Source organism: Habropoda laboriosa, unplaced genomic scaffold (assembly GCF_001263275.1).
Source record: "Habropoda laboriosa isolate 0110345459 unplaced genomic scaffold, ASM126327v1 scaffold88, whole genome shotgun sequence".
NCBI lineage: Eukaryota > Metazoa > Arthropoda > Insecta > Hymenoptera > Apidae > Habropoda > Habropoda laboriosa.
This window is the reverse complement of record NW_017100219.1, coordinates 1320882-1331831: the sequence shown is the minus strand read 5'-3', so window position 1 is coordinate 1331831 and position 10950 is coordinate 1320882. Positions and strand designations below refer to the sequence as shown.

Below are 10950 nucleotides of genomic sequence, written 5' to 3'. Positions count from 1 at the left end.
GAATCACCTCCCACTTTTCGTCAATATTAAATCTGCTGCTAATTTTTTATAGATTTGAAGTTTATCTCAATTCTACATTTATCAATTTATCTCGTATCGATTGATTCGAACGATAAAAAATTCTCAAAGTCGCTGACTTTTTTCTCGAAATTTTTCTGTAAATTGCAATGCTCGGTAATTCCAAGCTTTTGGCCCGTAGTGTATAAGATTCTCAGCGCAATATTGGCCTAACTTCAAAAAGTTCGTTCTGACATTATATCAAACAAAATTAGTAAAATTCTAAAATACTTTTTAAAGTATTCAGTACGATTTTTCAAAAAGTACCTACTTTTTTGGAAAGTTACTTAACTCTTTCGTGACCAAAAGAACGCATACATCCTACTTGAGTACTCAAACAAGTATTGACTCTCCACACACGCGATGATCATTAGATAAATCACAATATTCTCCAAAAAGACAATTCTTCGGTCACAAGAAGGTTAGAGGCCACTATAAAATTAACTATTTGCGGTCAAACCCCGGGATATTCGGCGTTTTTATCTTCTAAACGCTCTGTGCCCCTTTGCTTGCAGAAACATCAACAATCGCATTCCAATAAAATTGACACGTTTTTTCGACAATAATTGACCGACAAATAATTCCTACCAGGACGACTACAATACCTACGGAAAATACGACCGCAAAGAGTTAACCCTTTGCAATCGAGTGGCGACTGAGAAGCGACACTGAACAATTGTCACTTGACAAATCGTTAATCGTGACAGAAAGATGTATGGATCTCCATAAATTTGAGAGTTTTGAGACTTTCACGGCCCGGATCGATATGAGTGAACACCCAGACGCATACTATTATCAGTACGTCTCCAGACAATGATGAAGTTAGCTGCAATGCTGGCGAAACGTCGGAACGTAAATTCTTTTAGACACGACTTACATCCGGAAGCCCCAAATAATACCTCTCCATAAATTTGTTCGCCATAGTGAAATAGAAAATACATCGACCATTGAAATAAAATAAGACAGTTCATTTCTAGGTTAATTTAAAAAAATTTCAAAGAACATCCGATTCGCGACCTTTCTTACAGCAAAAAGACATCCGAGTGCAAAGGATTAAAGTTTCTCCGCGCACAAACTTAAAATGATTCCGACTAGACTTTCAGTTAGGCTGATATTAGGTCCGCATTAGACTAGCCTAATTTGCCTGTTAGGCCCCCATGCGATATGTAACGCGAAATATTCGCGACTACTTAATTCGGAAAGCCGCGTTGGGGCCGCATTAGGCTTTCCCAATGACTATCCCATATTAGAATAGTTTTATTAGGTTGTCATTGGGAGACATTAATGAAATCTCACGAGCAATAAGTCATCAAGACACTGTATGGATTAAATTGTAAAAACTCTCTTATGGCGACCTCTACACGCAAGCGTACGTCCGTCACTGAGACGTCTGCAAATATTCCTACATATAAGTTTCAGAGCCATCCCCATTTGGGCCACGTATGGCAACTATTAGGAATGCCCAACTTAGGCGTGCGCTCGGCCACCCCCATTTGGGCTTCGTATGGCAACTGTTAGGAATCCCTAACTTAGGTGTGCGCTCAGCCAACCTCATTTGTGCCTCGTATGGCAACTATTAGGAATGCCCAACTTAGGCGTGCGCTCGGCCACCCCCGTTTGGGCCTCGTAAGGCAACTGCTAGGAATGCCCAACCTAAGCGTGCGCTCGGCCACCCCATTTGGGCCTCGTATGGCAACTATTAAGAATGCCCAACTTAGGCGTGCGCTCGGCCACCCCATTTGGGCCACGTATGGTAACTATTAAGAATGCCTAATTTAGACGTGCGCTCGGCCACCCCCTTTGGGCCACGTATGGCAAATATTAGGAATGCCCAACCTAAGCGTGCGCTCGGCCACCCCATTTGGGCCTCGTATGGCAACTGTTAGGAATGCCCAACCTAAGCGTGGAGCTCGGCCACCCCCATTTGGGTCACGTATGGCAAATATTAGGAATCTCTAACTTAGGTGTGCGCTCAGCCAACCTCATTTGTGCCTCGTATGGCAACTATTAGGAATGCCCAACTTAGGCGTGCGCTCGGCCACCCCATTTGGGCCTCGTATGGCAACTATTAGGAATATTCAACTTAGGCCTGCGCTCGGCCACCCAAATTTGGGCCTCGTATGGCAACTATTAGGAATGCCCAACTTAGGCGTACGCTCAGCCACCCCCATTTGGGCTTCGTATGGCAACTGTAAGGTATGCCCAACTTAGGCATGCATCATTCCTTCCGAATTAGGACTTAATGCGGTAACGATTAGGCTTGCAGCATTTAGGTATGCATAATCGTATCCGCATTAGGCCCACATTCGTCTTTAGGCATGCCTAACTGAAATTCTAGCCGGGATAGTCTAAACCCGAAAATTGCGAGTTAGGCCACTATTCCCCCGACAATCTCGCGTAATCCATATCATAGCTGCAATATTACTCACGAATAACACCACGTTGTATATATGCAGGACATATTTCACGAAGTTGACGGAGCAACAGCCGTCGTCCCTGGTCCTGATCCTGGTCGACGTGCCAGGTAGCCTCTCAGCGCTTTTAGCCATGATCGGTCGATTCGTTTCTTCGTCTAGTGTCTCCGTAGTGCTCGTGGTCGTCGTCGTCACTTCGTCACTGGCTCTGAAAGAAGCACGCGGGATCATTCGATCAGATTAGAGATTTTTACAGCCGGTCTCGTTCTCCAGAGGGGACAGGAACGAAACGAGGTTAGGATCGAATTCGATCTCGGCCGAATGAAATTGCATTTCTTCCACCCTCGCCTATCTAAGAGTGATTCTTCGCGTTTCGAATACGTTTCTGCACGTATGCGTCTCTGTCTGTGTACTCGAATCCTGAGTAAATCTATCTTTCGAGCGTCCTTTCTCTGGCGAACGGCCAACGGGCACCACGCGTCGCTGCACTTCCGGTGAACCGGCCATTGCTACCGAAATCTGATAGATACTCTCCCTTCTTACGATTTGACTAAAATGGATTCATAGTTCGTCCATCATGTTTCTACCGTATCGTTCGGGGAATGTAGATTTCGATTTTTCTGTTACACTAACTCGTGAATTCTGAAGTGTCGACTTTTTTTACAAAGATCACGCGAGTTTTGGGTTATTGGTCGCTTTGTTTTGACAGGTCGAAGGACCAATCGTGTTTCTGGATTTTTGACTCTCTGAATTTAGTAGGGAAGATAATCGGAGTTGAATGTAACATGTTTTTTTCTCTTCTGGTCTATTTGGTAGATTATGGCTTTGGACGTGAATTAGAGATACACGTGTGACGTGTATGAGGATATTAAGTGGTTAGGACACGGTAACAAGTGGGTAAAATATAAGATTTTTAAACGACAGTACAGCAAAAAGTGAATAATCGATTAATATAAAATTTTCTATTTCAATTTACTGTATACTATGAACTATAAAAAAATGCTTGTAATATTTAAAAAATAATTTGTTCTTAAGCCTTTCGTCGTCTTCGCTCGGAATATCTTTTCTTCCAGATGGCCAACTGGTGTACAAGATTCCTACTAATCGAATGAACTATATCCAGAATCCCAAAAATGTCGCGAACTGTAATATATTTTCTAGGCATTGACGATCCCACATTTCAATTTTTGTGAAAATTAACAAAATACCAGATATTTTAAATTTAACGACTGAATTTCGGTAAAAAGTTTCTTACTTTTTTCTTTCTATTTCACAAAATAATGGGAAAATGTAAAAAAAAAGTCGATCGTCAATGCCTCATAGATATTACAATAAAGATAACTGTAAAATTTTCATGTAATTGCTAAGGTAGAACTGCGTTTTGAAAAATGCATCGGTGCGTCACGGCACGCAGGTATACGAATTCACCCTCGAAACGGTACTTGAAGAAATAATTTGTATCAAAGACCTTTTGCATTCTTTTCTCAAGACTTGAAACTACTATTTAAGACAAAAAAAAATTTCGATTTTTCCAAAATATTACTGTGCCCTAACCCCTTAACCCTATACTTTCGAGACACCGTTTTTGGGGACGTAAAGCCCGATACGGAGTCTACGAAACTCCTCAACTTCCAGTTAGTTTACAAATACAGGACATTTCTGACAACTTTTCTTACCGATTTACCTTTATTACACATTTTCCTAATGAACATTGCAGAATAGAGTGGTTGGTTGTATTAATTTCATTTAAATACAATAACGTTCAGTTCTAAATAGAATGGAAGAAAGCAAAAAAGATTCAGTCTCTGAGACTCCGCTTCTACAGTAAAGGGTTAAAAATCTGTGTTCTTAACACGTTGACTGGTGGTCACCTGTGACCGAAGACTGTTTCCTCGATGGGGCCACGGTGGTCATCGATAATAATTAAAATAAGATAAATATCGTCGAATAAAAATTTCGAACATCGTAGTTAACTAGAAATTATTTTCAATTAAAAAAATGAAGCACAATACAGTAGGGTAAAGTTGCCTAATACGAGACCCATTTTTTAAAGAAGTCACAACTGTCGACTAAGAACACTTTTATTAAAATTCGATACGTGTTTTAAAAGTACGATATGTATTCTTTCGTAAGGTGCTGGAATGTACAGTTCGTGATAAAATAAAAAGGAAAATTATACAAATATGTATTTTTTCACACATTCGGCATATTAAATCTGTTTCTTCGGCACTTTGTGCACTAAAAGAAAATTGGGTACCTAATATGAGACTCTTCTTATAATAGGAACTTCCGAGCAGCTTCGTTATTTAACGATACGCAACTGGTAAGCCTTAAACTCCATTGCATGCACTGTGCAACAGTATTTATGAAAATGATTAGAAACTCGCTATCTTCGAGGTATTTGCAATTTAATCGAACCACTTGAAAAACTTTCATTTCAATCAAATTTCATATTGTAGGCAAAATTTAGGGTTTGGGGCGGCCCACGTGGTCGTCAGCCGCGCCGATCGGGACGGTGGCCAGGTTTATGGTGGCGATGTGACCGTGGGTAAGACGTGCCATAAATCTGGTCACCAGAAGTAAAGGACGGAAAGCGACGTTCCCGGGCGAAACGGTTTTTCCGCCAAAAATCGCGGTAGAAGGGGAACGTCGTAGGGGTACGTTCGAGAACAGTCCTAATTGGCGGAGAGAAGAAACGCCCTCGTCAAGGGAAGGTTTAAAACGGATAGCTTGTGGAAAAATAGTGTGTGTGTGGGAAACGAACTTTGCGTGAGAAAAGTATATTGAAGGAGCGTTGTTGAAAATAGGACTCGTGTCCGTGTAGAATACATTATTAGTTATTTATTAGAATTAAAACTGTCTCGTCTCTCGCCTTTAACATCTGATTCCGCCAAACCTCTCTCCATCCCAGACTCGCCTACAATATTTAATTTGATAATTAACGCGGTTAATTACGAAGCAAAACAGCATCGCTACGACATTCGAGAGTTCTGTAACGGAGATATACGGGGGTCTCGTAACAGTCTCACATTAGGCTACTTTACCCTACTATGCTTAGAGTAATGAAAATCGTCTTCTGGCCCCCTGAGCAAAACATGCAAATCTGGCGTGGCAGTCAATGTGTTAATACAGGTGTACAGATGTATCGACGCATTTTAATTGTTGCAATTTTTAGTACACAACCGTGTATTTCAATTCGTGTAATTTTTAACACAATACGCGGATACCCGAGCAATTTGCGGAAACGAAATATCGCGTTAGAATTTACCAGACTGCAGATAACAGTAACAAACGTCGGTATACACTAGGACAAAAGGATGCGAATAATTTCTGTAATTTGAAGTCGTTCCGATGGACTGCTCGTTCCGGCGTGAAAGGAATAAAAAGGAAGGTGAATCACGTTGAACAAAGAGGTGCGAATAATGGATCGTTAACGATGAAGCACAGTGGCCAAATCGAAGGAAACGAAGGAGTAGTACAAAGAGGGATAGGATCAACTGGATATGAAGGAACCGGAAGCGACTGTTCAGTGGTCAAAGGAAAAGCAACCTGACTTGGCACGAGACCATTGCCGATATCGTTCCACCTCGCTAAGGAATTCCACGTTCGATCTACCCTTTTGCCTCACTTCTATCCATTTTGTGCCTCGATATCCTCTCTCCCTCGTTCTAATCGCGTGCACGAAATCGTTCGCTGTCTTCGTGACTGCTCGATCCATTTTTAGTCATCGGCGGAGATTTCGTGGTGAAACTTCTTTCGTGTATACCTTAGATCAGCCGTTCCTTTCATCTTCAGATTATAGTAGATTGAGGGGAACAATAGGAAACCGGTACGAAAATAGAAGAAAGCGAAAAGGCAACGTTGGCTGTGATGGTTAATTTACTTACAATGGTGAATTGGTCGTCAATGCGCCATCGCTGAATGAAAATCCGAGCCATGAGCTTGCATTCACCACTTCTCGCCTTAGATTGCTGCTTCGATATTTTTTTTTTACAGAAATAAACTTTTTCCAACCCTTTCGCTACGGTAGATTTTTAAAGACCGGTAAATTTTCAAGAACGACTGCAAAATTTGTTATTTTGGCCGCTTCGATTTAAAATTCGGTTTATTGAATTAACATGGAAGCGCGTGAAGGATGAAAGCAAGTATTAAATTAAGGTGAAAGGCTCGAAATTTTCAAAACGCCTACAGAACGTCAATAGTAATGAAGGGGTTGACAAATGATACGCTGTCGTGGAAAGACACTCACGTGTTTAAAACGACTGACAGATTTTCAAACGAATACATTTTGTCTCGATATCCGAGGGCTGCATATCGAGCGTACACATACGCCCATAGCATACGAAGAGCGCTTCGCGGCGAGCGTACACATACGCCCGTACTGTACGAAGCGCGCTTCGCAGCGAGCGTATGCAGAGTGTACCACTTAACTTTATCACTTGAAATATTTCCGTTGTGATTGAAATTTCGTGGAAATGTTTCCTAGAAAAGTTGCACAGTTTTGAAGGCTCGGTACGTAGTAACGATAGCTTTATTCCGTTGCGAAGGGTTAACCCTTGTGTGGACAACCGGGTGCCCATTTCTATATTTTCTTCCGAAATTTTTAACGTTCTTGACACAATATCGCAAAACGGTTCCAGATCCACGTTCTTTGGACACTTTTATATCGATTAACGTTTCGTGAAAAAAATTCATATAAAATATTTTAAATAATTGTTGAGGAGTGTGATTTCTCATGGTGTCATCTATTGATGGTACCAGCGGGACATCGTCAATTGTTTTCTGGCGCGTCGCGTGGCACAAAGAAGGCACGCGGTCGGAGAGTGCGTCTCGGCTTTTCACGGTTCCGAGAAAAACGCGTTTAAAGTTTTCGGTGCAATTTACATTCTCCCTTGATGTGTCACACTAAACGAGCTATAACTTCGTTATTTCATTGAATGCAACTATAAAACTTCAGGAGTACATTCTTAAAGAGTTGTACTTTCGATATATGCAAAAGAATAAAAATCGATTTTTTTCAAACCGTCACACTAGAAGCCCCTTTAACACGTTAAACGCTCAGCCTGTTTTGCTTACCGTTCCGTTCAGGCCACACTTGGCCGTCAAGTGGGGCCATGCGAACTGTAAACAGAAGACGACTAACGAAAAGTATACTGTCCGTCACCGGTGACTGACGCGGCCTGAAGGAAGGCATAGTGTCAGTCGCCGGTGACTGACATGGCGCTTAACCCTTTAACCTATAACAACGAGTCAGACTCGTGGCAGAGATTCTGCTCCCAATGTGACAAAAATGATAATATTAGTAAGAAAACTTAATTATAATCCCAACTTTTGTTTTAATTTGTACGACTGTGTATTGCCAAGTCTAATTAATCTGTAACAGATTAGCTTTTGTTACTTGATACAGTACTAAAACATTAAATGGCTGACGCTTATATGCACAGTCAGAAAAGAAATCATAGGTTAAGGGGTTAAAGCAAGAAGATCGCAAGTCCCAATCCCGACGTTGAAATCTCTCTAAAGAACTCGAACAAAAATTCCTCTACAACGTAAACGAATTCACCAGACTAGAACTAATTCACGAATAATCCACCTGTATTAATTACCCCAGAATTTACATCGATCGTCACATTCCAAGCGACCGAATCTACCCAAAAACAAGTTCATTACAGAGAAGCCTCTGTAAAATCTCCACCGATTCCCGTTCACCGGTGTTAACGACCAGCCGAGAATTAATTAGGAACCGCATCGACCAGCGTGGGTTATTTACCCGCGCTAATTGTGTTGCTGCAATTAGAGCGTAACCGATCGAAAAACAATCGAGGTCTAGCGCGCAAACACGAAGACGCGATTCGCCGGGGACCGTTCTTCTCTTCGGGATTTTCGGGCTAACCGCGACGGGGCTGAATTCTCCAACGGAGGATAAACGGCGGGCTAATGAGAACGAAGAGATGGTCGAACGCGGAGGAAGAGAGGAGAGCGCGGTGATTGCAAGGATGCCCGAGAAATCTGAGCAGAGAAGATGAGAGAAGAGAAACCGCGAAATTAAATGGGTGTGACCCGTCTCTCTCTCGTGTGGGCGAAGTAGTTTCGACCGCGAGAGCCAGGCATAAAAGAAAGTTCCCGCCTGTAGATGCGGGATTCTTTATTTTCCTTCTCCTTTTTCTCCCTTGCTACTTTTCTTATTTTCTTTTTTCTTTCCTTTTTTAGCCGTGCAATATTCGAGTTTGGAACGTTTCAAGGGGTGTTTCGGTAATCATGCGAATTTTGACAGTATTCGGGATTTTTTACTTTTCTTATTTTCTTCTTTGCATTTTTAGTTTATAGTTTACCGTCGTAATTGATAATCCATTTCCGAAATAATTAGTTTCACCCCTGTTTCGATTGCTATTGATGCCTGTATCGCGTTTATTCGATAGCTTCCCTTCATTTTTTACATAAATTTTGTCGAAATTTAGCTGCATCGTTTCGAAAATAATGTCACTTCACGGTTTCCCATTTTGCTCAATTTCAAAAACTTCGAAAATTAGAGTTAACCACATTAGCCAGTGAACGACTCGTGCAGAGTGTCAGACAGCTTTTCGCGATTTATCGCACGGTTATCGGTTACTTTTCCCGAGTTTCGTAAACAGTTTCCATTTCGAAGAGATTCGGTCGCCGGCGATAATTCGCGAAGATACGCTGGAAATTACGAGAAGCTACTCTGTTACGTTACCAAGAAGGTAAAAGGGTGGCAAAGTTCGCCGCAAGTATCGTTCGTTAGAGGAACGTAGCTCTAGGGGGAACAATGCTCGAAGATATGGATCGCGGGAACAATGCGGTAAACAACGCAGTTTTCCTGGACGAAAAACTCGAATAGATCAAGAGAAGGAGACGCGTTAGCGAAGTTATCGCTTCCGCTCGACATCGTACGGCCGTGGCTCGAACAACATTTTCTTCTAATGGACGGTTTCGCAGGAAATATTTAAATGTGCTGTTAAGAGATAAGGACACCCTGGAATAAATATTAGGTTGCCTGTAAGAAAATCCCGTTTCGAAGACGGCGAAGCGAGAATCTTGGGGCCAGGTCCAGATCGTACAGTGGGGTAAACTCGCTTCTTTAGGTTTTTCCAGGTCTTTTCCGCGTGGGAAGCGCGCTCCTCACTTCTCACAAGACTATCCGACGCGTAAGTACTTTGGCGATCGATGCAACTTTTAAAAAATATAAAATTTTTTAAAAAGAAAGGAAAACGGAAGAAAAAAGAGAAAAAAAAACGGAAGCAAAACAGAAAGAAAAAGAGAAAAAAAATAGCAGTGAAAAAAGAAAGAAAAAGAGAAAAAAATAAGCAGTAAAAAAGAAAGAAAAAGAAAAAAAACTTGACAATCCTAAATTACTTGAACTGATGAACTACATAAGTACGGAATCTGCCACTTAACCCCTTCACCTATGATTTCTTTTCTTACTATGCATCTAAGCGTCAGCCATTTCCTGTTTCAGTACAAAAAGCTAATCTGTTAGAGATTAATTACATTTAGTAATCCGCAATCTTGCAAATGGAAACGAAAGTTAGGATTATAATTAATTTTTCTTACTAATATAACTATTTTTAACCCATCTTGACTAGAATCTCTGTTACGAGTCTGACACGTTTTTGTAGGTTAAGGGGTTAACAACCATGGCTACCATAGTTCTTCTACGAGCCTTCCATAATAATAATACGTCAGCCAGTAAGCAAAAATGAATTGTGTATATGAGAAACACTGCTAGTGAAAGAAACGTAATAGACTGATGTATTATTGGTCTCTTTCCTTAAATGCGCAACAGAATTTCAGTCGTGCCCTTACGGTTTTTTGTTTCCTTTCACTTCGCTACGAAATTCGACGAGTAAACACGTTCTTCCGTGCCATACAAATAAAAACACATTTAAGAAAATTTACAGTGAACGCTATTCGTTAAACCCATTATCCAATATTTAGATACTTGTATCTAGATATTAGAAGAAATATCTTCATAAATAACGCGTATTGGCAAAAACTACCGGATATGGGTCGAATTATTTTTGTTCCAAATTGGCCAGAGAGAGTTCGATAGAAATCGACGACCCCATAGCTGTGACCTCTTCTGTTGACCGCGCGACCAGCCTTTGTAGCAATACACACATATACATATGTATTTGCAAAAATAGAAGCGATTGAACCGACACATCCCACAAGTTCGTGTCCACCAATAACAAAAATTAATGTTAATTGTAACTTTCGTTTTAATTCGTAAGGCTGAGGATTGTTAAATATAATGAAAGCTTCAATGCATCAACTTTTCAAAGAATTAAACTTGTCAAAGTGTGGATGCATTTTCATATACGACATTGTAATACAAATTAATCGGAATTATGTCTAACTATTACGTTACGTAAATATTCCGACACCTAGGGACAATGAGTATTGTCGATATTCATAGTGTAATGTTAACATTATTCATATTCATAGTATAATGTTCATA

The 10950-nt window shown here is 40.9% G+C and overlaps 1 protein-coding gene across 2 annotated transcripts in view; it reads right to left on the bottom strand.

Moving 5' to 3' along the window:
- The window catches only part of LOC108570966 (CD151 antigen-like), a 165775-nt gene that overhangs the window by 58434 nt on the left and 96391 nt on the right, over positions 1–10950 (bottom strand). For both annotated transcript variants that reach the window (XM_017932907.1, XM_017932906.1), the window contains exon 2: positions 2487–2679. In XM_017932907.1, the coding sequence (XP_017788396.1) occupies positions 2487–2606 (120 nt within the window). In that variant the 5' untranslated portion in view covers positions 2607–2679. The remainder of the gene's footprint in view (positions 1–2486; positions 2680–10950) is intronic.